Source organism: Oryzias melastigma, linkage group LG19, assembly GCF_002922805.2.
Source record: "Oryzias melastigma strain HK-1 linkage group LG19, ASM292280v2, whole genome shotgun sequence".
NCBI classification, from domain to species: domain Eukaryota; kingdom Metazoa; phylum Chordata; class Actinopteri; order Beloniformes; family Adrianichthyidae; genus Oryzias; species Oryzias melastigma.
The window spans coordinates 83,918-111,296 of record NC_050530.1 but is presented as its reverse complement, the minus strand read 5'-3'; the positions used below and the strand labels follow the sequence as shown (position 1 = coordinate 111,296).

The 27,379-nt window shown below is 41.4% G+C and overlaps 2 protein-coding genes across 4 annotated transcripts; one reads left to right on the top strand and one right to left on the bottom strand.

Annotated features, from left to right (window-relative positions):
• Positions 1–1,769: 1,769 nt before the first annotated feature.
• ubtd1b (ubiquitin domain containing 1b) lies at positions 1,770–12,135 on the bottom strand. Of its 3 annotated transcripts, none has more exons than XM_024284257.2 (4): positions 12,117–12,135; positions 4,247–4,474; positions 4,019–4,176; positions 1,770–2,305 (listed from the first exon to the last, which is right to left on the bottom strand). In XM_024284257.2, the coding sequence occupies exons 2-4, from the start codon at positions 4,419–4,421 to the stop codon at positions 2,048–2,050; spliced, it is 591 nt and encodes a 196-aa protein (XP_024140025.1). In that variant the 5' UTR covers positions 4,422–4,474; positions 12,117–12,135; the 3' UTR covers positions 1,770–2,047. The 3 variants fall into 3 exon arrangements, with proteins under 3 accessions (XP_024140025.1, XP_024140024.1, XP_024140023.1); XM_024284256.2 differs by lacking the exon at positions 12,117–12,135 and adding an exon at positions 10,512–11,098; XM_024284255.2 differs by lacking the exon at positions 12,117–12,135 and adding an exon at positions 10,497–11,097.
• Positions 2,182–27,359, top strand: mms19 (MMS19 homolog, cytosolic iron-sulfur assembly component). The gene is made up of 31 exons (XM_024284247.1): positions 2,182–2,313; positions 11,795–11,904; positions 14,550–14,598; positions 14,758–14,858; positions 14,929–15,014; positions 15,080–15,154; positions 15,231–15,300; positions 16,862–16,990; positions 17,059–17,120; positions 18,250–18,336; positions 18,411–18,485; positions 18,863–18,940; positions 19,045–19,183; positions 20,360–20,514; positions 20,669–20,747; positions 20,824–20,949; positions 21,021–21,102; positions 21,174–21,271; positions 21,343–21,477; positions 22,756–22,905; positions 22,973–23,072; positions 23,140–23,317; positions 23,390–23,516; positions 23,592–23,698; positions 23,768–23,824; positions 23,890–24,076; positions 24,148–24,230; positions 24,299–24,463; positions 25,787–25,846; positions 25,916–26,016; positions 26,431–27,359. Exons 2-31 carry the CDS (start codon positions 11,817–11,819, stop codon positions 26,459–26,461), a joined length of 3,060 nt encoding a protein of 1,019 aa, XP_024140015.1. The 5' UTR covers positions 2,182–2,313; positions 11,795–11,816; the 3' UTR covers positions 26,462–27,359.
• Positions 27,360–27,379: the final 20 nt, after the last annotated feature.

Below are 27,379 nucleotides of genomic sequence, written 5' to 3'. Positions count from 1 at the left end.
GCAGAACCACAAACACCTCCAGATGATCCTCTGAACTCTTAAAACATCTAAACTCCTACTGGGCCCGACGGGTTTAAACGGCTAAATTCAATATTAGAAAATGCTGTGTGTAGAAATAAACACCAGAGTTTCAAAAGGGGGAAATCCAGATCCTGAGAGGTCATCCTGAGAGGCTTCAGCGACGCCGAGCATTCTGGGAAAAAACGCGGCGCCCATGAGGGGCTTTTTGTCTCCTTCTGTGGGTCCGGCAGAGTCTGCTGAAAGTTCCCCTCAGTGTGCATGTTTACGGCTTCACACTGAGCTTACATAACAGTCAGGAAATGCTTGTGGTGCGTTTTTACCGTCGCTGACCAGAGACGCATTTTTCTGCTCGGCGGCAAAAGGAAAGAACGCCATCTTTGTCTCAATTCATCAATCATCTTTCTGCTTCTAAAATCTGTCGTTTTTGAAAATATGAATCTAAATTTAATCATTTTAATCTACATTTAATGATGCAGATATTTTAAAGTTATGGCAGCTGACAGCAGTTCAACAGTACAACTGCACCACCTTGTGGTGACAGCAGGAAATATGATGAAAACTCCCAACAAAAAGTATTTTAAAATAATTTGAATTTATTAAACAGTTTAAAACAGCATATAAATGAACTTAAGAGTAAAATATTTGCACTTTAATTACAGTGAGGAGAACAAGACATTTTGAACCTCTGCGTGCTTCAAATATGGCTGTTTTCGTGGCAAAACAACAGCATTTTATAGTTCTTAAAGGCAAATCTGGGAAATGTAGTTTTTCCATCTGTTATGGCTTCTGAAATCGTTCCAGTTTGATTCAAACGTCTGGCCGCACGGGACGGCTGAAGAGGATTCAGGAGGATTTCTTTCTACGCAAATGCAGAGCGACGATCGAGAAAAACTTTTGAAACAAAAAGGTCATAAAAAGTGCAGAGAAGGAAAGTCGGGTGGAGACGGAGAAATTCACAGCTTTAGAAAGCCGAAGGAAGGAAGGAAACGAAGGTTTCGCCTGAGAATGAGCGACGGGAATCTAGAGCAGCTTCTGGAGCCTTCTTAAAGGACGAGCGACGGTCGAGATGAATGTGCAAAAACAGAAGGTGATGGTCTCACGCAGACCTGGAGATCCCTTTAAGGAGCACTTGGAGAGGCTGCAGACTCAACAGATCCACAAAGAGCCGGAGCTCTTTCATCTTTGTTTTGGGGACGTGAGTCATCGCATTATTCTGTCCTGAGAGCAACAGAAAAAGGATTTTTCCGCCCCAAACTCACAGTTTAAGAAGCCGTTTTCAGGATTTCTACTCGGTAATTTCCCTTACAGTGGAGGATTAAGTGGACAGTTAAAACCCGCAGCGTTTACCTCAATCGGCTGGATTTGAAGTCGGCTTTTCGGAAACAACCACAAAGATGGGTGAGCTCAGAGGAGCTGCTTCAATGAAGGAGAAGAGAATGTCTTCATCCGTTTAGTCCCTCGAATGTTAAATAAGGAATCAGGAAACCCATCTGATTCCAGGTTTCCTGTGTGAAACGAGCAGCTTTCTCTGATCCACTTCGGGTTGTTCTGATCCAATCGAGCAGACGGGAATCTTTACTTCAAAATTCTGAGGTAAAACGAGCGAGCAGCGACGTCAGAAAACCACTTTAACCGAACACACAGGAGGCGGCGAAGGCGAGACATCCGGGATTCCGTTCTGTCGCGCTCACAGGTTCATCGTTGACATTCATGTTTAGAAAGTCTCAATAAAAAAGGTTTACAGACCGTTTCCTAAAAAATAGAGTTTTCTTTTCGTCTCTTAGAAGGCACACAAACTACCACAAAATAAACCAGCTTCAAATGTGCAAAAACTGCTGAGTGAACATCACGTCGTCATGGAAACGCCGTTCCTGCAGGACCAGAGCGCAGCAGTGCAGCGGGTTCGCCGTTCCTCAAACGGTTCCGAGGATGAAGAGCGGCAGAGCGCCGATGGAGAACCTGAGCAGCACTTTCTCCCTTTTTGTTCTCCTCAAACACAGCATAAGTTACCCAGCATGCACTGGGGCTACTCGGACGCGGGCGGCGGCGAGGGCGGTTTGGGGCTCTGCAGGGCCTGCGGGTTGATGATGACCTGGATGACAAAGTCCTTCTGGATCTTGGTGTCCTGCAGCCGCGTCTTGTCCGTCAGCAGCTTCCCGGAGAAGAACCAGCGCTGGTGGAAGAGGTCGATGCCCTCCTGGGCCTGCAGCTGCTTCTTCAGGAGGCCGATGGTGTCGGCCATGCTGGCGCTGAGGCGCAGGTCCTTCCCCGTCGACAGCCGTACCTGCAGAGGTGAGGCCTGGAATGAGTACTGGAATAGCTGAAGATGCCACAGACGATTAGTTTAGTAGTCGACTAATCGGGTCATAACACACATCTTTAGCTTCATTAGCCTGTGATAATGCTAGTGTGAATGCTGTAAGCTGAATTTGGCCACTGAAGATGCTAGAGGCGACAGCTGAAGATGCTGAAATTAATAGCTAAAAACGCTGAAGCTGATAGCTGAAATTGCTAAAGTTAATAGCCAGCTAAAATATTAGTTAAATGCCAAATTAAATGCCTAAAAAAAAGAAAAAAAGCTAAATTAACCAAAGCAGCTAGCATGCAGTTTGAATATTAGCTAAACTCAAAAATGGAGAAAAAAACATAAAAAAATCCTAAATTAGCCAAAGTAACTAGTATGTAGCTGAATATTATCAAACCTCCAAAACAGCCGAAAAACCACAGAAAAAATCTTAAATTAGCCAAAACAGTGTAGCATATAGCTGAAATATTAGCTAAACTCCATAAAAGCTTAATAAACGCCGAAATAGTCCATAAAACTAGCAGAATGTCATTACTTTAACTTTTACTACACTCTGGCTCCATATAATATATAGTAACGACTAATCAACTATTAAATTAGTCGTCGACTGTTTTAATAGTCGATTAATCGTGGCAGCTCTATACTCGAAGACTCAAATGTTTGCAATCTTGAAGATCCATGATTTGCAAACTTCATAAAAATTTTAATAAATAAAATATATAAGAGTAAGTATTGCTCTAAATTTGCTGGATTTTAAGTAAATAAACTCAAACTAAATGAGTTACTCTCACAGGAAGTAGACAAACTTCAAAGTAAAGTGTCGAAGGTCCTCATTTTCAAAGTAAAACTAGTTTTATAGGAGATAAAGCTGCGTTCACACCAAACATGATTAAGGCAGCAGAGGCGTCCTGTTTCAATGTCCAATCAGAGGTCCTACGGCGTGATTTGAGCATCGGTACGGCGATCTGACTGCAGCACGTTTTGGACGGCTTGACAATGCAGCGCAGAAAAAATTCTGACTGAAGAATTTCTGTCGCGTCAACTAAACATGTAATTGATTATGTAATCAGTGGGTGGAGTCTAAAACCAAAAGATTTTTCTTTATTATATGGAGACGATAATAAAAAGAATCTCAAATTGTATTTGTTTTTATGGTTTCTCTCCTCGGACTAATGCAAGTCTTCCAACAAGCTCCTCCCACACATGAAGGGATAACGGTAGCTCCTCCCACACATGAAGGGATAACGGTAGCTCCTCCCACACATGGGAGTATCAAGTTCATAAACATATTTTTGGTCTGAACACAGCATAAAAATTGAGACTAAAGTTCGGTTTACTTAATTCAATTCTCAAAAAAGAAAAAAAAAAGACAAAAAGATCTTTTCCTTTCGGCTTTTCCCTTCAAGGGTCTCCACAGCGAATCAGTTTCCTCCACTCTAACTCCAAGATAAAGATTAATAATTATCTTACTTTCTAAATCTTTGTGTTTTTATCCGTTACTTTTTGTTGATTCTGATCTTCATATAAATGATGCCATTTAAATAAATATAATTTTAGTTTTCAGTCAAAAAACGAACTTCCAGAACCGTTCAAACATAAGACAGTAAACAGTCGTAGTCTGACGTGTGGATTGTTGATCGTGTTCCTGAATCGGATCCAAACGATGTTTACTGACGGATGGAGATCCGGTACCTTCAGCTGGAACTCTTTCTTGGACGTGACGGACGGCTCCGGACTATCGCTGGTGTCCTCGTCGCTGCGCTCCGAGATGAGGTTGATGGGCGGGGCCAGGCAGTAGACGGGCAGCTGGTAGCGGGTCCCGAGTTCGTCGTAGCATTCGGTCAGAGTCCCTGCAGACGGAGGACAGATTACATGAACACACTCGTCCGTTTTCCCTCCAAACTCCAAAGATCGTCTCACCGTGAGGAAGAGTGATGCTGGCTCCGTCGATGATGGCCTGGGCCAGCTCGTGGTCGTCGCACTCCAGTGCCACCGCCGCCGCCTTCAGCGCGTCCCAGATCTCCTTGCGGCCCTCAAAGGCCGGCGCCGTGTCCCAAAACTCGTCCCTTTTGCTGCGGAGCTGACCCTCCGTCATCGGGTAGTCGCTCTTCCATTTGGGCCGGTCTCTCTTCAGAGGCTCGTTGCGTCCTGCCGTTCCAAACAACAAACATCTGACGATAAATATTCAAGGAAATCCTTTCGTTTTTGGAAAACTGAAGATGAAAAGTCTCTGATTTACTGCAAATAACAAAAAACGGGCATTTTCCAGAGTTTAAGTCGTAGGAACAAAGAAAACCACAAACAAGTCGCACTTCTGGCTAAATGATGCAAGTCTTCGACTTAAACTCAGGAAAATCCGGTAGATCTTCAGCTTTCATTTCTGAACATCAACAGCTCCATGGGTGGAGAAACGCCACCATCAGAACCTCCAACAAGTCCATCTGTCTGAACTCAGAGTTCTGCTTCAACACCAGAACCGGTTTGTTCACTTCCTGTTATTTCAAAGTAAAACAAACGAGTTTTAGCTAAAAAACAACAGATCAAAATTGACTTCAAAAAGAAAACCGTCGGAGGTCACGTGATGGAAAATGAAGGTCTGCACTCGTCACAGGAGGTCAGCTGACAAATTATTTATGGTGTGTGAGACTCAGACGGTGTTGGGTTAGCATATGGAGTTTCCCGTCTGACTCGGGCGAACCCGGAAGAAGGAAAGTCTGAGGAGACGTTCAGACGGAGGGGCTGCAGATCACCGTCCAGAAGGAGGATTTCAGATCAGAATAAAACTCATGGATGAAAATAACGAATTTTAAACTTCGAATAGAACTTCATAAACAAAAGTTTGTTTTTCTGAAATAAACCACATGTTTACTGTAACACATGTGGGCCATAAAAACTATAAATAGACAGGAGAATATGACAAAGTGCAGATGTTTGTGGTTTTTAAAGCTGAACTAAACTTCTAAATGAAGAGTAAAAACAGAAAACATCATCCAAGGAAAAAGTCTTGTTGCTTTTTTTGTTTACATAAATAAAAATATTTAAAAAATAATCTGTTTTCATGACAAAATAAATGACATTAGGACTAAACATTTATTTTCCTTTGGAAATTTGGCCTTTTCTTCTTTTTTTAAGTGTAGAGCTGATTTCTAATTACTTCCAGTTATATATTTTATTTATTACAAGAGTGTGTTTGACTTTAACATGCTAACCAGCATAAAGAAATAAAAGCTAAATGAGTCAAAAACCTAGTTTGACTTTAGTTGTTCGAAAAAGTGAGTTTGTCTTCCAAGATTTGAATTGATTTGCATTTATTTTCCTTCAAGTTTCTACAGAAGTCAGAGCCGTTTCTCAGATTCTGACATCTGTAAAATGTATTAATAAATCTTTAGATCTAATCACAAATGTGTGATCTGTGCGAGGTCCAGAGCTGAAACAAACACCTCAACAGGAACTTCAAGGTAATCAAGAAGTAAACATAAAAAAAATAAACATCAAATATCCTTTTTTAAATCAGTCAAACTCTACAGAATAAATATTTACTTCTCAAACTGGATTCAGAGGATAAAACTAAATCTCGATGTATAAAATGTAATTTGGATTCAAACAAAACATGTTTTTCAGAGTCTGAGTTTGTGATTTTAATACTAAAGTTTCACTTTAGCTCAGATTAAATCACTAAAGATGTGAATAAAACAAACTGAATGGATTCAGAGAGGAAATAGTGGAACAGGATCATGAATGAAATCATGAATTTACAATGAATTAGTTTATTTTTTTTTATCACTTTTGTCCAAACCAGGGGCGCCCAAACGTTTTCGGTCATGAGATAAAAGGAGAAAATAAAGAATTTGGTTTAATGTATTTATCTTGATTCTGTATTCACTAAAAGCATCAGAAGTGACCATGAAGTTTCTACACCCCCCCCCCCCAGGACTGACTCATTTGTGGGTTGTTTTCCCCATAGTGGCAAAGAAAATGCTAACAGCGCCACCCGGAGGCCAAAAGTATATTACAGCAACACTATAGAGAATCAATGGGAAACGAATAAGGGGTTTTAACTAAACCCTTACGTAGCCACAACATGACCCCTCTTTGGTACCCGTGATCCGAACCATAAACTTTAGCGGTAAATAAAATTTCCTCTGTTCTGCCCGTTAGAAAAGCATGAAGGAACAAACTACAGGGACAATGATGAACTCAACCTCGATTACATTTGGTTAAATGTTGAATAAAACTTTGAGAAAGATACGTTAGAGTTCAGCACATTCATTAAACATTTTTTAGAATCATTCTTCATGCATCTGAAGAGAAGAAGTCCGACTCATCTCAGACCTAAATGGTTCTGTTTTCACTTGAGTCGGAATCGTTTCAAAGCCTAAAACCAGGAATGAGAAAACATTTCAGAGAAAACAGAATGCAAATGTTTTTATTTAAAGATTATATTTCGATCCATTTTCAAAATGTACACATGGATAAGACCCCTTGCTTTGGTCTTTTTATGATGATGAAGATTTTAGTTAAATTAATCTACTGGTGTCGTTTCTAAGACATAGTTTCTGCAGACCATCAGGAATTCATTAGAATTTTGCCTCTGAGTTGTGGGCGGGACTGTTAGCGCAATAACCCCGCCCCCGTTTCCAATTATTCCTTTTATTTATAAACTCTCTCCCATAGCTTACAGCCCTTCACAACTCCAACCCAACATTACGAGCAGTTTTGTATCCAGCCGCACAGTTTTGATTTGAATTCCAGAACAAAGACGTTCATGGATCTATTGGTCTGCATCAGAATGGGGCGGAGCAGGGAGCTTGTGGCCCCGCCCAGTGTAGATTCTACATCACAAATACGATCTTTTTCAAAGAGCATTTTGTCATATGTTCCTGATAAAACAGTTTGAATTTAAAAAATACTTACAAATGCAATTTTAAACCTAATTTTATGTAAAATAACGTCCTCCATAATCATTAGAACACCATTTTAATCGGACCGGGTCTTTAAAAACACTTCAAGGAGCTGAAATTTCTCAAACATTTGATTGTAATAGTTGTGGTTTAGAAAGAGAGCAGAAAAAGGGTTTTGTTGGAAAACAGTAAAACGACATTACAGGCAGAATAAACGTCAGGCTGGTTTTCTCTGCTGCAGTGAGGGAATTTTCTAATGAGATGCGAGCATTTCTGATGGTTATTCATCATCACCAGCAGTAAAGAAACCTTCACATTAGCATCTAATCAAAGCAGACGTGTCCAAACGCCGTCTTCCCTGGTACTCCATCACAGATTTCCCGGTGAGAAGCAGAATTTCTGCTCGGCGGCGTTCGCACAAGCGTCTGCAGGTTCGAGAGCCAGCGATGCCCCAGGGCATGATGGGACTTGTTCGCTCTCATCCCGGCTTTTGTGCAGGAGGGAGTGTCTGATGGCAGGCGAAGCAGGAAATGAGTCACCGCTAAAAACGAGAGGAATGTTTGCTTCGACAGCCTCAATAAATCCTGGAGCGTCTGAACGCTAACGTGCAAAAACGCACGAAGAGAGAACTGAAAACTGTTTGGGAAAACAAAAATGTTTGTTTCAAATGTTGGTTTTAGTAGGAGTCATATATGGACACCTTGAGGCGTGCACGTCTCAAGGTGTCCATATATGACTCCTACTTCTAATGTCAAAAACATTTTGTCAACATAGACACTGAAGACGAGTTGGTGTTCAAAACAAAAAAACTTTCAGAGTGTAAAATATGTTAGTTTCAAAATAAGAGCGTAGAACTAACTAACTAAATAAATAAAAGTCAAAGTAGAGTCCAAGAACACTCGATAAACACAGGAGACCTCATGCAAACAAACGGGTAAGGAGAGTTTGAAAACCAAGAGTGTCAAACTCAATCACACAAGAGGCCAAAATCCAAAACACACCTGAGGTCGCGGGCCGAACAGGATAAGCATTTATGGAACACTCTAAAACTACATTTTTAAAACTGTAACTTTTAAATATAATTATGAACAAGATATATAGCATTACCTGTCATAATGCTAGTGTGAATGCTGGAAGCTGAAAGTGGCCACATTAGATGCTAGTGCTGATAACTGAAGATGTCATTGATAACTAAAATCACTGAAGCTGATATCTAAAAATGCTGAAGTTGATAACCAGATAAAATATTAGCTAAATGCCAGATTACCTAACTAAACTTAAAACAGCCAAAACAGCTAGAGTGTAAATATTAGCTAAACTCCAAAACAGCCAAAAAAAATAAAAAAGAAAAGCCTAAATTAGCCAGAACAGCTAGCATGTAGCTGAAATATTAGCTAAACTCCATAATAGCCTAAAGAAATCGTAGTAAATGCCAAATTAGTCCAAAAAGACTATCAGTAAGCATGCGCCTAAGTGCAGCTTCGGCGCTGGAACTTTCTGCCAGACCTGCTGTTCAGCCTGCAGCGTTCTCTCCTTCTTAGAACGAGCGTAACTAAATCGGTGGATAATATACATGCGAGCACATCTACTTATATTATAGTCCAGAATGTTGTCTTCAACCTGCTTTTGGATTTTTTTCAATCTGTGAAGTACAAGCTAGGAAATTTTCCGGCTGAAAATTGCAGTTCACAAAACCACTCGTCAGCTTTAAAAAAAAGTTAGTTGTCGTCTAATTTTGATGATTTAGACGATTACTGTATATTTATTCGTCATCTCCTGTAAATTTCATGAGAAAAAAACAATTATCAGATACTGTTCTTTCATTCGCAAGCCTCCGTGTCCAAGAATTGAATGCTGGAACATGAGGTCACGTGACCGAATCTAGCAAGCTGATTGGCTGCAAGCGATGTGTACAGGCATACAGGAGCAGATTTCTGTATTATTATTTGATAATATGGAAATGAATATTCATTTAATACCAAATTTAATTCTTTAATTGTTGTGGTCCGCTTGATTAGTTTTCCAACAATACCCCCCTTTCATCGATTGGACAAATAATGAGAAAGTTACAACAATTTAAAGACTCTAATCTTTGTTTCTGGTCACAAAAATGTCACTGTTTATTCAGGAATAAAATTATACCCGACTTTTGATCACTTAACATGCCATAACTTTCTTAATCTTTGAGCTATATTAATGATCTTTATACCGTTGGAATGGTCTTTTTAAGCCCTTTCCAGCGATATAAATATCAGAGCAATCAACCTAATTTGAGCATTTTTTGTCACATACCTACCATTAAGCAGAATTCCAATTTTTAAAACTTTAAAACTGCAAATTTTAACATAATTGTGAATAATATTCCAGAATAAATCAACTTAAACCTTAAATAACTTTTAATATTTTACTCTCCATAAAAATATATTTTGTCAAAATTATACAAGTTAGAAATGAGCTCAAGATAACATCGGGTCATTAATAACAATAAAATGATCTGGAGGGCCGGATAGAATTACCAGGAGGGCCGGATCCGGCCCCCGGGGCTTGACTTTGACACATCATAAACAATTTTAGGCCTGCTTACTCCTCACCTGAATTTTGGCTAGAAGCTGCAGTAATTATTCAAAATTAGATCAAAGGATGATTGGAGTAAAACTTTAAATATAAATGTAGAACATTTCCTGCAAAATAATGGTGAACAGACATTTTTTGGGCCTCACTGGAGCCCGTAGTTTGACCGTCTTCTACGCTCTTATTGTGAAAAACAAGCTTCAACTTCATCTGACCTTTGAGGTTAAAAGATGCAAAAACTTTCCACTTTCTATCAAACAATTCCTGCAAATAAATGAAGATTCGTAAACCTATCTGTAGGTTATGCACAACATGTCTGCAGGGGAGACTGAGCGGAACCAGTCCACAGCTTTTTATACAGTTCAAGGTCAAACCCATTAGAGACCACGTTCCTGTTTTCACCCCCAAACTGACATTCAGATGTCCTGCTGCATCCACAGAACCAGAACCGTCACTGCTGACAGGAGGAAGTGGGATCCACAGGCACCAGCTCACCTGGACGCATTAAAATGTTTGTCCTTTCCGGGTTCGAGTCCAACCAAATCAGCTTCACGTCGTTTACATACAATTGAAGTCCAGAAGCAACAGTGTCAAACTGTCATGTGTTGAAGATACATGTCAACTAATAGCATTTTAATTAAACTACATTATTATTATTTTTTTAATTAGTTTGTATGTTCGTAAAGCAGCAGACCCACCGTTCCCCGACGAACCTCGGCTCTGCGACTCGTCCCAGCCTCGCCAGTACCTCCCCACGCATCCTCCCATGGTCGGCGGGCTGCGCTCGCTCCCCGCGGGGCTTCACTCGCTGCCAAAGCGGCCCATGGCGACGGAGAACGAAGTCCGGCGAAGATCACAACCCGCAGGTGCAGCGCTGGCAGCCGGATGTGTCATCCGGTGACAGGGCGGCGTAATCCAGCGGGGAGCTTTAGTAACTTTTCCTGCTGTCTAACTAACCGGGGAAGTCAAGTTTGGTCGTAAATGTTTAATCAGAAAAAGCTTTCTAGCTAGCAGGCTAACTGGGCTAACCAGCTAGCTCTGCCAGAAAACACAAACTTCCGCGTGCTCGATGTCATTTCCCCGAATTTTATCTCCCCTATAAAAAGGTCCGGAGGTAGTTAGAGTTTCACCCGGACCGGAACGGGGAGCCGAATCGCGCCTTTCACGCTCTCTTGGACTAGTTCTCTCAAAACGACTCCGAGAAACTCCTCACTTTCTGCTGCTGCTGCTGGAAAAGTGCTCAGAAACGGCGAGCTAGCGCAGGCGAACTTTTCTGCACATGCGCAGAAGCACCCAGGCAGGTGGGTCCAGGGAAACGTAAATAAAAGATGGCGTGACGTCACGAAAATGGATCAAACCATTCTATTAAAAAAATAAATGAATTAATTAAAATTAAATTAAATAAAAATGGCACATGATAAAATGTCTGTGTAAAAAAGTACCGCTGTTTGATATTTATTTATTTATCTCAAACTAATTCAAGTTAACTAACTGTAAGCCCCATCCCTAATTTGTTTTCTGTGAAGATTTTCATCCAGCTCATATTATTAAAGTTTTTCAGTTTTAAGACCAACTTCAGAACTTCTTCTAGAAGCTTAATTAAGTCACTTATTAAAAGTTGACATTTTCAATAATGATTCAAACACTAGATAAATATAGAAAACATAAAAAACGGGTTTATTTTCTGAGTTTTAATTTAATTTATTTAGTTTTTCGTGAAATTATATTTTGGAAATTGTTTCTTTTTGCATCTTTCCTATATATATTTTTTAGATGTAAGAACACAAACTATATATTCTTAATTTATTTGTATTAGTCAAAAAAGTGTGACTTTTTTAGTTTAATGTACTTTTTTTTGTTTTTACTGATGTTTTGGACATTTTTTGTATCTTTTTTAATATATTTTTTATATCCTAGAACACAACCTAGATATTCTTAATTTGTTTGTATTTTTTTAAGTGTAACTTTTGAGCGTGAACCTTCTGCACATGCGCAGAGCGGCGGAGCGGTGGAGCGCGATGGCTGCGGACAGTGCCTTGCTGCTGTCGCTGGTGGAGGAATTCGTCTCCGGATTGCAGGACAGCAAAGCACAGGACGCCGCTAAAGGTAAAGCAGTCGTGTCCGGAGTTTGTCCACACGTTTGCGGGCGGGTTCGGGTGAAAAATGGAGCCGGAACCGATTAGTTTCCCACAATGCTGCGTGGAGGAGGTGAACTAGCTAACGTAGCGTCACAACATCCTGCGCGGGATGTGGTGTGAGAAGCTCCGACTCTAAACTTGTGGTGAATCTGAACTTTTTCCGGGGCGGCGTGAACTCACAGCTATCTTTGTTTGGTGCTGTCATTGGACCGGAACCGTGACTGGACCAGCAGTCCGCGGCGGTGTCCCGCCTGCTGCTAGCTAGCTGCTGTGTGAGCGCGAGCGTCCAGTCGTTGAACCCTCACCTTTAACCTTTGACCCCTTTGATCCACTGGGCTTACTGTGGGAACTGGGCTGGAAATCACGACCAGACTACAGGACCGGGTCGGTTCCGATTCAGCACTAATCCGAGACTTTATCACAGTTTTGTTCAGTAATTGATCTTAACCTAATCTAAGAGGAAACTTTCAAAATAAAAGGATCTAGTATGTCAATAAAACTCACTGAAGTCTGATCTCCTCCTGATCCACATTTATTCAATATTTGGGCCACCATAGAAGGAAAAAACAAAACTAATATTACAGAATAAAGTTGTAAAATAAAACTGAGTTGTAGAATTATCAGAGAAAAGTCTAAATTTAATGGGATTAAGGTCTTAAAATTATAAGTCGTCACATTTCTATGAAAATAGTCATAAATTTATGACAGAATGTCGAAGCCTACTATTATGAAAAATGTCGTCAATTTAGGATAAAAAAAGCTTTCTTTTCAGCTTCACAATTTTGTGATTTACAAGGGAAAAGTGCAGTTCTTTAAATGTAAAATGTTCCACTTGGATTTAAAGAGTTTTAACAGACGATCAAACTTTTAAGGAAAATAAAGTTGTAAAAGTATAAAAAGAAAGGTGGTAAATGTACAAGAATAGAGTTGTAATATTATGAGAAAAACTTACAAGACTAAAATCATCAATTTATCCCTCTGAGAGTCTTAATTTTACAAAAAAACATTTTTTCTCTAAAATAAAATGTTCTATTTAGCTTTGAAATGTTTCAACAAAGACAATCAAACCTTTTTTGGAAAATAAAGTTGTAAAACTGTTTTTTAAGGGAATTGTACAATAAATAGTTGTAAAATTGAAATTGTTTTTTGGTTGCAAGACTAAAATTGTCAATTTTGCACCAAAAAGTTGTAACGTTACAAAAACGTGTTTTTTTATAATGTAAAATTTACATTTAGATTTTAAAAATTGTAATAAAGACAGTTAAACTTTTTAGGAAAATAAAGATGTTAAATTATATATAAAAAATAGGGTGAAAATGTACAAGAAAAGAGTCATAACATTATGAAATCAAACATTTTTTCTTACAAAGCTAAAATCGTCAAAGTGTTTTACAACAAAAAAATCAATTTTTTGAAAAATAAAATGTTACGCTTCGTTTTAAAATGTTTTAGCAAAGACAATTGAACCTTTGAGGAGAGTAAATTTATAAAACTATGAAAAAGGTAAAAATGTACAAAATAGAGTCGATACGTTATGAGAGAAAAATTTACAAGAATAAAGTTGGTCACCTAGTGGTTACTAGGAGAACTGCGCCCACTAGCTTCTCTTCCAATGAGCTTCAGTCTTTAGACGTGTTTGACAAACTGAATTCATACGACGGGACAGCCTACCAAAATAAAAAAATAAATTACAACTTTATACATTTATGAGAATAAAGTTGTATATTTATGACTTAATACACCAAAGGCTAAATTTATTACTTTTATTTCTTGTAAATTCATGTGTTTGTTCATTTATGACTTTCAATCTTTCAAGTCATAAATTAACAGGAAAAAAGTAATAATTCATCATTTTACTAGAGAAAAAGTTATAGATTTACGAGAAAAAAGTAAAAAAATGACGAGAAAAAAATATATATTTACGATAAAAAAATCGTAAATTTGTGATTTAAAAAGTAATTAATTTAAGATAAAACAGTTGTAAATGTGTGACATAAAAGTCATTAAAATAAGATAAAAAAGTCATGAATTTATTATAAAAAGTCATGATTTTATTATAAAAAAGTTGTACATTTACGATGAATAAAATTGTAAATTTATGATAAAAAGTCATAAATTCATAAAGTCGTAACATTATGAGAAAACATTATACAAGACTAAAATTGCCAATTTATGCCCCTAAAATTGTAATTTTACAAAAACATATTTTTTTCTTAAATAAAATGTTTAATTTAACTTTAAAGATGTTTCAACAAAGACAATTGAACATTACCTACTTTGTATTTTCTGTGTAATTCAGGAAAATCGAATGGATGTCAAACTGCTTAAGAATCTGCTGAATTTGCTTAACATTTAAAGTAAAAATGTAACTTTTATTCTGAAAAACATGACCTTTTCAATGTAAAATGACGACTTTTGAAGTAATAGAATTATGGTTTTATTTTTTAAACAATTTCGACCTTTACTTATGATTTCTAAAGCTTTTTTCTGGTAAAATTTAGACTTTTTTCTCCTAATTTTACCACTTTATTCCATATATATATGGATTTTTTACCCTTGCTTTTCAATATTGGTATTAATATTTATTATTTTTGTTTTCCTGTTTCTGCTCAGGTGTCAGAGATGGACACTTCACTGTGCTGCAGTTAGTGGAGGCGCTGGGGTAAGACTTCCACTTTTGTCATTAAAAACACAAGAAAGTGATGAGTTTCTTCATCCAGTCTGGAAACATCAGACATGTTCTCTACACGTTACACAAACCGCTCCGTTGTCTTCAGTTTCCCGCCGTCTTGTTTTTCTGTGACCTCCTGTCCAATCGCAGGCTGAGCCTGACCAGCTCGGAGCCGCAGACTCGCGCCCGAGGCGTCCAGCTGCTGTCCGACGTCCTGCAGGAAGACTCTGCCGCGCTCTCGCAGAGAGAAGGTCTGTCCACAACATTCCCAGTACCGTCGGGTCTGCCGACGTTTCTCATCCTGCTGTCCGATCCCCGCAGTGGAGGTGCTCATCGCGTTCTACGAGAACCGCCTCAAAGACAACTACGTGGTCACGCCGCCCGTCTTACGGGGACTGCTGGCTCTGGTAACCGTTTCAGGAGGAGAACCTTCAGTTCGGAGGAGCTCCTGGTGACGTTTGTTTCTCCTCAGACCAGGTGTGCGGCGCTGCCTCCAGGCTCGGCCGTGTCCATGCTGAGGTCGCTGTTTCAGGACGTTCACGTCCAGGTGAGGTTCACCTGCTGATGAGGGACGTCCACGCTCAGAGTTCAGACTAAACTCAGGATTCTCCTGTCTCCTGCAGTCGCTGATGATTGCAGAGAGAGCGTGTGTCTACAACATGCTCATCAACCTGATGGACACCAGAGAAGCTGGTAAGACGAGTGTCTCCATGGAGGAACTGAAGGTTTTCTGTGGAGTCAGAAACTTCATCAGAAGATTCAGGAACTCGTGAGGCGATTCTAGTGGAGATGATCTAACAGAAACCCCACGTTTGTGGGAACACGCTCGTATTTGTGCTTAATGTCAGGATTAATGTGAGACGAAATGAAGCTAAACATAAATGTTCATGAAAACAGACACATTTGTGCAGACGGTCACCTAGTGGTTACTAGGTGAACTGCACCCACTAGCTTCTCTTCAAATGAGCTTCAGTCTATAGACGTGTTTGACAAACTGCATTCATACGATGGCGTGTCGGAGTGTTAGGGTCTACAAGACAGTCTACAACAATAAAAAATGAACCTACGACTTTAAATCTTGTACATTTAATAGAATAAAGCCGCAAATTTATGACTTAAGTCATAGACTAAATTTATGACATTTATCTTGTAAATTCACGTTTTAAAGTCATAAATTTATCACTTTAAATCTTGGAAGTCATAAATTAAAAAGAAAAAATCATACATTTACAAGAAAAAGTGTAAATTTGCAAAGATTTTGAAGGAAAAATGTAGTAAATTTACGTAATAAAAAAGTCATACTTTTATGAAAAAAAATTGTCAGAAATTTAGGTGAAAAGAGGTAATAAATTTATGAGGAAAAACAATTGTAAATTTACAAGATTCAGATTCAAAAAATCACGAGATAATAAAGTAATACATTTTAGATGAAACAAGTCGTAAATGTGCCATAAAAAATTTGTAAATTTGCAAAAATGTATGAATTTCCAGGACAACAATAAATTTATAATAAAGTAGTAAATTTATGAGAATAACTAATAGATTTAAGATAAAAAGTAATAAATGTACGATAAAAAAAGTTGTACATTTACGAGAAAAAAACTCATAAAATTAAGAGAAAAAAACTTGTACATTTAAGATTAAAAAATTTATAAATTTACGAGAAAAAAGTCTTAAATTTATGATGAAAAATAACAAATTTAAGATAAAAAAAGTAATGAATTTACGATAAAAAGGTAGTAAATTTATGAGATGAAAATTGATTAATTTAAGATAAAAAGTCTTAAATTTACGAGAAAAAAGTGATAAATGTACAATTTAAAAAAGTAGTAAATTTCCGATAAAAAAATTTATACATTTTCAAAAAGGCATACATTTAAGAAAAAAGTTAAACATTTGCAATAAAAAATAATAAATGTAAGATAAAAATGTCATAAATTTGTGATAAAAAAATACATTTAAAATAAAAAAAGTAATGAATTTAGGCTAAAAAAAAGTTGTAAATTTACAAGAAAATAATCTTAAATTTACCAGATTAAAAGTTTTACATTTATGAGAATTAAAAATTTGCAACTTTTATTCTCGTAATATTCCTTTTTTTTGGTGACCCTAATACTCATTTCAATTATTTCTTCAGTTTTTGGTTGTTAATAAAGTTTTTTTTAAACACTTTTTCATGCAAAGACTTTTTTTAAGAATCTTGCATCATCTGGTCTTCTGGGTCTCTGACTGCGGTTCTTCTGTTCTCCATCAGAGCTGAAGAGTTTGGGAGCAGACTTTGTCTTCGGTTTCGTCCAATCCATGGACGGCGAGAGAGATCCTCGCAACCTGCTGCTAGCCTTCCAGATCGCCAGGAACATCGTGGTCCGAGGATACGACCTGGGTGAGCGGGCCGTCCTCCTCGTCTGCTGGAGATGTTTCCGTCTCTTACCGCTCTGTCTGCCGTCTCAGGTAAATTCACTGAGGAGCTCTTTGAAGTGACTTCCTGCTATTTCCCCATCGACTTCACGCCGGTGAGTTCCTGTTTCCTCAGCTGCTGATGTTATTGGAGTCCAGAGCACGCAGAATAAAACCTAAATATGTTTCCTGATATCTTCAGAATCACTGACATCAGCTGTACTCTGTTAGTCTTTTGAGAAACAAACAATAAAACACTAGAAATGAAGGCTGTGAGCAGCATTGTATGGCCCTCGCCGCCCCCCTCTGACACGCCTTTTTTCAAAATGGCGGCTTTTCTCTAGGTTTATCTCCATAGCAACCATTTTACTTTTTGCTCTCCTGAAGGTGCCGAACACATCAATGTAATTTTCAGAAGAATCAGCAAAAGTAAAATTTTGGATTTCCTTAGCAACAGAGTTTTTTGGCTAGCCACGCCCACATTCCCCATATACTCATATCGTATGTCATATCATTTTACTCAGCTTGAGCTAACGATTCATGTATTAAAATTTCACACTTTTTTGGTGAGAAATGTGCGAGCAACTAGGGAACGCCACTTTTGCTAGCTCGCCATGTTTAACGCCGTCCTAAATCTACAACTTCTAAATCCAACATTACTTACAGAGTAGCTTCCCGGTGATGCTCAAGGAGCTAGGAGGTATTAGATTAAATTTGTAGACGGCACTAAAGTTGAGGTCAAAGGTCAACAGAACTACAGCTGTTGTAGACTTAAACGCTAACGTGACACTAGATAACTGTAGGTCCTGTGGCCATCCCATAATAATTTTAAAACTTCCTTTGGATTTTCCTAACACGTTTGTTTTGGTGTATTAGTTGATGTTGAATTTATTGATTTATTTTAACCTTTCAAGACATTTTGACCCCATTCCTATTTTTAAAATGGTTCGCCCCGCTGTGATGTCATCGTTTTTCTTTTTTTGTGAGTTTTTGTGTACGTGTGGGGTTATATTTTCACTCAAAGACACAGAAAGATGATTTTTTTAGCATTTTTAAGCACATAAATCAGCCTGTTTAGATATAAATCATCTGGGATCTGCAGGAGTGTCTGCGTCTGCGCAGTAGGATGCAGAGTCTGCAGAGTCTGCAGCTCGGACATGATTCTGCAGGTCTCCGAGCTCTTTCGGACCGGTCCGATGACCGTTCTTCTCCTTCTGTCCTCTCTCTTTCCCCGCCCCTCTCCAGCCCCCCAACGACCCCCACGGCATCACCAAAGAGGAGCTGGTTCAGGCTCTGAGGGCCGTCCTCGCCGGAACGCCAAAGTTCGCTGAGGTAAAACGGCGGGTTGGTTTCTGCTGACGCGATCTTCTGAGCGGTCTCTGATGAACGGTCCGGTTCCGTTCCAGTTTCTGTTCCCGCTCCTCATCGAGAAGCTGGACTCGGACGTTCAGAGCGCCAAGCTGGACGCGCTGCAGACGCTGGTGAGGAGACTCGGCTGGAACGTCACTGAACTGTCCTGTCCGACAACAGCTGCAAAAACAATGCATGCTCTTACTTTGAAAGGGTGTGACTTTTGCAGGAACCGTGTTACGAGTTAACGAGTTAATTAGACTTGATGAGTTTTAGACAGATTTACAGAAAGAAGCTTAGTAAGAATTCACACTGTAGTGACTCTCCCGCTCCTTTCTGCACGTTTTTCAGCCCAATAATATGGAGTTTAGCTTCTATTTTAGCCACATGCTAACGTTTTTGGATCATGTGTTATCTACTGTAGTATTCTTATGGTAATTTGGAGTTTAGCTAATAGCAACATGCTAACGTTTTTGTCTATGTTGACATTCATTCTTTGTCTCTGCAGAACGCGTTTCTGTCTCGCTGCGAGCACACGGACACGGCTGAGTTCCTGCAGGGCTTGTGGTCGTCGCTGCGCCGAGAGGTCGCTTTGCTCACAGATTGAACCGTTTCATTAAAAGTGAATTTCTGTGCAGTGAAGCCTCTCAGCGGCTCCTCATGAAACTCGCTCTGGCTGCGTCTCTGCAGGTGTTTCAGACTTCCAGCGAGAAGATAGAATCTGCAGCCCTCGCCGCCCTCACCGCACTCACTTCCTGTCTGTCTCGCTCGGTGCTCAGCTCCGACTCGGAGGACGTCCTGGGTCACTTCCTGGAAGTCGTTCTGAAAGGTGAGCTGCACTTGAGTGCTACGGAGATCTGTTCTGAGTTCAGGTAGAAGCTGCAGGTGAGCCGGGGGCGGAGCCACGGTGAAAGTCACTGTTTTTTCATCAAATGTTTGACTAAAGATGGACAGAAAAAAACACTTAAGATGTTAAGAAAATAATGAATTTTTAAATAAAACTCCAGTTTAGAGTTAAACTTTTTATGAACGAAAACTAAAAGAAAAACAGAAAAAATGATTTAATTTAAAAGTGATAAGAACAAAAAGATTCAAATAAATCAGCAGAAATTCTCCTAAAGCTTTTATTCTGAATTAGATAATAAATAAATATAACTTTAATGTGGAAAAAGACTAGAAATAAATGATTGGAGTGTTTTAATTTGACATTTTTTCATAAATTAGCAAACCGCTTGCATTTCAAACACAAAGTTTACTTGACTCACCAGAAACCTTGTTTTGTTTTCTGCTGATAACGAGATCCAATATCCCGTTATCAGTAGAAAACGAAACAAGTTTTCTGCTGATATCAAGATCTACTATCTTGTTATTGTCAAAAACGAAACAAGTTTTTTTGTGGTAACAAGCTCCACTATCTCGTTATCACAATAAAAATCATTTGTTTTCTGCGGATTACGAGATCCGCTATCTCGTTATTACCAGAAAACAAATCAAGTTTTTTTTGTGATAACAAGAAAACTTGTTTCGTTTTCTGATGATTACGAGATGGTGGATCTTGTTGTCACCAAAAGCTAAACAAGTTTTCTTGTGATAATGAGATCCACTATCTCGTTATCACCAGAAAACTATATTCCTTTTCTGGTGATAACAAGATCTCATTATCACCCAAAAAACAATTTAAAAAATGTAGGGCAGGCCGTTTTCAGCTTTCGTAAGCAGAAAAACTGCTTTTAAAATAGAAAATTGAGTTCTTTATATCTAAAATGACTTCAAACAGCGATAAGGTTTTATATCCCGTGGAGAATTCTCCATCCGTTACTGTGGAACCCGAGAACATCGTCTACCGTGGAGGTATTTCAGAAAAAGATTCACTCTACCTCTAAGTATATTTGACTCTTTCTAATGTTGCTGTTGTTCCTGGTATCTTTGTTTTTATTGATTTTATGAACCGTTTCTTTTGATTGTAAATAAAGTTATATTTGAATTGTGTTTGTTGTGCTTTCAGACTGTGAGCATCACCTGCGTGAGCCGGACCTGAAGCTGGTGTGGCCCAGCGCCAAGCTGCTCCAGGCGTGCTCCGGCGCCTCCTACAGGGCGAGCCGCGTCATAGCGGCGTCCGTGCTGCCCGCCCTGACGGAGCAGTACAGCAGCAAAACGCAGGTGAGAGGCGCCGAACCCCGCCCTCGTAACTCGCCTTCAGTCTGACTGCCACCTGTGTGTTATTCAGTGTTACCACGGCAACAGGGATGGTGGTATTTTCAAAGTAAAAGCATGTTACTAACCTTGTGTGGCTCTGATGGTTTCGCCGCCGCAGTGCTCTCAGAGGCGGACGCTGCTGGAGGTGCTGCAGCGCTTCGTCCAGTCGGTGAAAAGCAGCCGCTCCACGGAGGACGGTGAGTGGACGCTCCACCACAGGCCCGCAGAAATCACAAGATGAGGAGATGAAGTTCTGTGTTTGCCTTGGTGCAGACGATGGCGTGCTTTCCGCCCACCGAGCCGATCTGTGCGGCGTGGCGTTTGCCGCTCTCTCCGAGAGCAACGCCAGCCTGCAGGTCACCGCCGCGGCCCTGCTCGCCTCGCTGGCTCGGCAAACGGGTAAGCGGCGCGCGGCGCTCGCACCTTTCAGCTGATTCTGCCCCCTCAGGAACGATCTCTGTGCCGCTCAGGTCTGCTGCTGGAGGCGGACGTCCGGCTGGCCGTGGATCACCTGACCCGCCTGCTGCTGACGGAGGACGACGACCGAGTCAGGTCAGCTTCCGCCGCGTCTTCCTGCGGCTGCGCAGCGTGCGCCCCGCCTCATGTCTGCCTCCTGTCTGCAGCGCGGCTGTGGTGGAGTGTGCGGGCGTCCTGGCGGAGCTGCACCCTGCAGCCTTCGCCACGCGGCTGATCCCCAGACTGAAGGAGGAGGTGTTCTCTGGTGGGGAGGAGCTTCTCGACACAAACCGATGAACGCTTTCAGGAAAAACTTATGAATTCTCTCCATCACAGACGCTTCACAGCAGCATTCCCATCATGCAGTGCGTCGGCGGTGTCTGTCGGCTCTGGCAGCCGTTTCCACGCAGCCCAGTGTCGTCCAGGAGAGCACGCCCGTCCTCCTTCAGGTCCTCAAGTCGGCGCTCACAGGTACAATTCCTGCTGCTTGGATTATCTTTGTTTTGGATTTACTGTCAAAATATAAAACTTTATTTAAAATGCTGTTTGTGTTCATCAAAAGTGAAGATAAGACGCTTGATGCTTCTGTACTCAACAGAATATCATATATAACAATATACTTCCAAAAGAAATATCGCGATGTATAGCAATATTTCATTGTCCAGTACGCGTATCGATTTAGAACGTTGACATGATGTTTCTGGATATATCGCGATGCGTATCGTGAGACATGTATCGTATCGAAAGACTCGCCAAAACACACCCCTACTAAACTATTGACCATGAAAGTTTGTTTTAGTGGAAAACATTGAATTTCGCCATGATTGAGGCTTATCCCTGCAGGATTTGTCCATTCATACACGTCGTTCAGGGTCACGTGACGCTACATGTAAACCGAAAACGTCCAGACTTCATCCTGACTGAGAAGAATCTACGGTCAGAATTCTTTATGAGGACGACCAGGAAACGGATAAAAGTCGCTGCTTTTTATTTACAGCAAAAACATATTTTTCAAAATGGCAGCTTTTCTTTAGGTTTATCTCCATAGCAACCATTTTCATTTTCGGTCGTCTGGGGCTAATGAACAGAACAACGTTATTTTAGATGAATCAGCAAAAATTAATTTTAGGATTTCCTTAGCAGAGGTTTTCCTTTGAGGTTTTTTGTTAACCACGCCCACATTCCTCATGCAATATTCTGTGCACGTAGCAGCAAAATGCTATGTTTGCTAGCTTGCTATGCTAATGCTGTTAAACATCTACAAGCTTCAAAATGAACTATTTTCCTCGAATTAACTTTCCAATGATGCTCAAGGAGTTAGGAGGTGACAAATTCAGTAAAAAAACATTATTTTTTTCAAAATGGCAGCTTTTCTTTAGGGTTATCTCCATAGCAACCATTTCATTTTTTGGTTGTCTGGGGCTGACGAACAGATTGATGTCATTTTTAGACAATTTGGTATAAGTACATTTTTTTATTTCCTTAGCAACGGAGGTTTTTGTTAACCACGCCCACATTCCTCATATATTCATACCTTGTATCACATCATTTCGTTCATCGTGAGTCAACGATTCATGTAATTAATTTTCACAATATTTGGGTAAAAAATGTGCATGTAACAGCAAAATGCTACGTTTGCTAGCTCGCCATGCTAACTTAAAATTGTTTTTCTTTTTTTAAGCCTCCTAAATGAGTCATTAAAAAAGAAAACACATTTTTTAATTGTTCGGTTTTTCTTGGTGCCTCCAGGCGGGGTTTCCCTGGAGGAGGCGGTGCTGGCGTGCCGCAGTCTGCAGCGGATCGCCGCGCGGGTTCAGGACACGGAGGAGGCGGGGACCTGCTTCCATGATGTCATCATCCCACGTCTGCTGTCGCTGGCGCTGCAGGCGGCGCTGCAGGGTGAGCTGCATGGTCAGAAGGTTCTGAGGTCGTGGTTCTGATCCGTGCTGACCGCTCTGTCCTGCAGAGGAGGACTCCTCCGGGCGGGGGGGCGCTCTGGTGCAGGAGGACTTCCTGTCGGCCGTGGTTCCTGTCATCAGCACTTCCTGCTCCAGACTCCAGCCCACGTCAGTCCTTCTGGTTTGAAGTTCTGGTTCTTGTGAGTTCTTCTGTGAACCGCTGCGTGTTCCTCAGGCTGGCGGCGAGGACGGCGTCCAGGGCGGTCTCGCTCTTCCTGGATGGCGACGTGTCGTGTCTGCCGGAGAACTCTTTCCCGCCGCGCCTCCAGCTGCTCCAGGCTGAGGAGGTTTCATGGCGGCGCTCTCAGCTGGTCTGTCTGCTCATGGGCTGCGTCTGCGCGCTGCCCCGCGGCGTGAGTCCACACCCACACACACGCTCGCCGGCGCTCTGGAGCGGCGTGCTGACGCTGCTGAACGCCCTCTAGGTGGAGCTTCCTCGCACAGACGAGCTGCTGTCCCGCCTGGAGGAGATGAGCTGCACCTGCCGCCACCCGCTGTCCTACACGGCCGCCGCCAAATGCTTCGCCGGCCTGGTCAACAAGAGCGCCGAGGGTTTGTGGGAAACTGAAACGCCGTCGCAAGTCTGATTCCGCCTCGGAGCCCGACGACGTTCTCGTTTCTCTGCAGGCGGCGCTCTGGACGGCGTGATCCAGAGGGTGAGGGCTAGGATCTGCAGGGAGCTGGACTCCTCCTCCTCGCCGCTGCGGACGCAGGCCTTCACGCTCCTCGTCTGGGTCGGACATCTGCGGAGTTTACCCAAATCCTGAAGGGAGTTGATTGATTAACGAGTTTGTCGTCCGCAGGTTTCCAAAGCGCTGCTGCTGCGGTACCACCCTCTGTCCACCGGCCTGACGGACCAGGTGAGGCTCCGCCCCCCGCTCGGCGTCCAGAGCGCCGTCTGATCGTACGTTCTTCTGCCCCGCAGCTCTTCTCTCTGCTGGACGACGCCCACCTGGGGGCGGCGGCGGCGGACGGCTTCCTGCTGCTCATGAGCGACTCCCCAGACGTCCTGAACCGCGGTTGCCATGCCGACGTGCGCATCATGTACCGCCAGCGCTTCTTCAGCGAGAACTCCGCCAAGCTGGTGCAGGGCTTCAACGCCGCTCCACAAGGTGGCGCCACCACCCCTCCCCCAAAAGAATCAAAGGAACGTCTTTTTAACGTTGTTGCTCCGCCTCCACAGAGAAGAAACCAAACTACCTGAAGGCGCTGTCCAACATCGTGAACACGCTGCCCCAGCAGGTCCAGGTCACCGAGCTGCCGGCGGTGAGTCCACCCTCAAACGCCGCCACGGCGAGCCGGTTCCAGGAAATGACTCTGCCCCTCCCCCACAGCTGCTGTCGCTGCTGCTGGAGGCGCTGACGTGTCCCGATCAGGGCGTGCAGCTGTCCACGCTGTCCTGTCTGGAGCCCGTCATCGCCAGCCCCCCCCCGGTCCTGCTGCAGCAGCTGGAGGCCGTGGTCGGCCGTCTGCTCGCCCTCGTCTGCAGCCCCGCCATGGTGAGTCGGAGCTTGAAAAAAACTTTATCGACAAAGCAGAAACACCTGATGAAATGATTCCAAAACATTTCATTTTGAAGCATCTTCTTCAAACTAATCGGAGTAAAAGTATAAAAACTTCTTACTTCCTGTAAGTTTTTAAATACGGCGTCTCCGTTTCCTCCCAGAAGCTTCAGGATCAGATTCAATCCGATCCGCTACTCCAGTTCTGAGAGTCACTGAGCTGGAATCTGCCAGTTTAAGGTTTCAGAGTCTGAGTTTTTACCCACAATTCATCATGAAAGAGAGTTTCTGTGAAACGTCAGGATAAAATGTTATGAACCCCGCCGATTTAAAAATCAATTCCACTGATTTCAATTAATCACAGAAATTGTCAGAATCTCTTTGTTGTTTATAAGTTGGTTTATAATTAAAAATGAGTTTGTAAATTTACAAAATAATCAAAACGTTTATATTAAACCCCCTTTGGTCAGAGCTACATGTGACAAATTCATGTTTTTAAAACAGTTTTTTCAAAATGGCGGCTTTTCTGTAGCTTTATCTCCATAGCAACCACTTGGTTTTTTGGTCGTCTTGGACTGACGGACAGATTGATGTCATTTTTAGAAGAATCGGCGAAAGTAAACTTGGATTTCCTTAGCAACGGATGTTTTTTTTTTTTTTATTTACTCTGCCCGCATTCCTACTATATTCATACCGTTTGTCATTTTGTTTTGTTCAGCTTGAGCCAACGATTCATTTATTACATTTTCAGAACATTGGGGAAAAATGCACGAGCAACAGTTAAATGCTAAGTAGCTCTCTATGCTAACGCCGTTAAACATCTGCACACTTCGAAATGAACGTTTTTCCCCGATTATGTTCTTAGTGATCCTTAAAGAGTTACTAACCAATCAATTCAAGACTCGTGGAGGAGTTTACATTTCTACCTGGTACTAAAGGTGTTTTTTTTTTTTTTATTTTATCCAAGATGGCGCCCTTTTCCTGAGGTCAAAGGTCAATGAAACCAGTTGTAGTTGTAGACGTAACCTGGTGGATTGTGGGGGATTTTGTGAAGGTCGCTCAAACTAAAGTTATTTTTTATTATTGTGCAAAAACTGAAGGTCTTGTGGGCATCCCATAATAATGTCAAAGCTTCCTTTACATATCCTTGACTTGTGTTTTTGGTTTTCTATGTGGATTTTTGAGTCTTATTTGACATTTTAACCCCATTCATTTTCTAAATGGTTTCTCCCGCTGTGATGTCATCGCTCTTAGAGGAGGGGGGGCGTGTACTATGAGTGTGTATATTCTGGTGACTTCACATATTTTTATATTTTCCAGAATGTCCGGATGTCGTCGCTGCGCTGCGTCCGCGCTCTCTCGCTCCTCCCCGCTCACCAGGTACAGGATTCACCTGAGCAGCTCAGCGGATCCTTAAAGCTCATCCGTAATGAGTGCCGTTGTTTCCAGGTGTTGCCGTTTCGGGCGCGGGTGCTGCGGGCGCTGGCTCCGCCCCTGGATGACAGGAAGCGGCTGGTGAGGCAGGAAGCGGTTCAGGCGCGAGGAGAGTGGTGAGGAGGGGGAGGAGCCTACACGCAAACACCAGCCACACCTCCTGCTCTGACACGCCCACATGCTCATTTAATCCAGCAGATCAAAAGTAGATCTGAGGATCTGCTGGGATTTAAGAAACGAGCTGCAACATTTACATCAGGAACTTCCTCTGATGAAGATCTGCTTCAAAAATCTTCTTTTTGTGGACGGGAGCCTGAAGCTCCGTCACGCTAACCCTTCAGGATCCAGAGGATCCTTCCAGTCTTATTTAGATCCGTTATATTTCATCAGCTTCTTTATGAACCTAAAATAGCAATAAATAGCTTTTATTTTGAAAATATCCAGTTGCAGTTCAGGCGTTTTTACTGGACGTGATCATCCTGCAGACAGAAGGTTGATGTTTGGATCACCGGATCTTCTTCTCCTCGCAGGTTCCTCATAGGAAGTCCTGGAGGAAGGTGATGCCGCACCAACGGCGCCGAACCCAGAAGGACCTTCAGCACCAAGTCTCTCTGAGCCGCTCAGCTCCTCAGCGTCTCCTCTTCTTCATCACAGCTTTTTTTTATTTTATCTATATTTTTTGCTTCAACAAACAAAAACCTGCACTGCTGAAGACAGGAAGTGACTCCGTTCAGTTACAAAACAAAAGCCTTTACATGATTAAAGGTGTTTTTTAAAAATGTTTTTCTTTTGTTACATGAAAAAATGCAGTTGGTTAAAGTTACTAACAGTATATTAAAACATGATATTGAGATAAAGGTTTTTTCTTGTTTGGATTCATTTCCATAAAGTGGGCGTGGCTTCATTTTTTTTTTTTTGATTGAAGTAATAAAAATTGGATACAAAATAAAGTTGAAATCACCTACAATTCATTTTGTATTAACTTTATTACAAATACATTATATATTTTTTAATTTTTACTTTCTGGACTTTTACTTTGAAAAATGTGAAATAAGAACATTTAACGATCAAATTGCCGTTATGTTTTTTTTCTGCGTTAGCAGAAGTTTGACTGTGAAATGTAATAAGAAAAAGTGAGAAAAGCCAAAACTTTTACCAGAGTAAAAGTCTTTATGCAACCATTTGCAGTAAATGTTTTATTTTGAAGGGTTCTAGGATGCTGCATCGTCTCCTCCAGCTTCCTGCAGTCTGAATGTACTTGGTGTTGCGTTCAGGGACGTCCGAGCATCTCGCTGCCATTGTGTGACGTTTGTCGACGGCGGCGTGGGCGGGGCTTCTCACAGACCTCAGGTTGCCTCAAACCTCTGACCTCCTGGGGTCAACGTGGGGTCACGTCTGCAGCTTTTGATCCCGAATGTTAAACATGTGACTGATGATCCGATTAAAATTTCAAACTTAATTTTTTGTAGTTTTTTCATT

What these genes read in the sequence shown, in the direction of transcription:
- ubtd1b (XM_024284255.2), bottom strand. Translation starts at nt 10,566, where the DNA reads ATGGGAGGATGCGTGGGGAGGTACTGGCGAGGCTGGGACGAGTCGCAG. An exon ending in CAGCATCACTCTTCCTCACG is followed by an intron (nt 4,177 to 4,246) that starts GTGAGACGATCT and finishes CTCCGTCTGCAG; the next exon opens with GGACTCTGACCGAATGCTAC. An exon ending in AGAAAGAGTTCCAGCTGAAG is followed by an intron (nt 2,306 to 4,018) that starts GTACCGGATCTC and finishes TCACCTCTGCAG; the next exon opens with GTACGGCTGTCGACGGGGAA.
- mms19 (XM_024284247.1), top strand. Translation starts at nt 11,817, where the DNA reads ATGGCTGCGGACAGTGCCTTGCTGCTGTCGCTGGTGGAGGAATTCGTC. An exon ending in GAGGACGACGACCGAGTCAG is followed by an intron (nt 21,103 to 21,173) that starts GTCAGCTTCCGC and finishes TCCTGTCTGCAG; the next exon opens with CGCGGCTGTGGTGGAGTGTG. An exon ending in GAAGGAGGAGGTGTTCTCTG is followed by an intron (nt 21,272 to 21,342) that starts GTGGGGAGGAGC and finishes TCTCCATCACAG; the next exon opens with ACGCTTCACAGCAGCATTCC.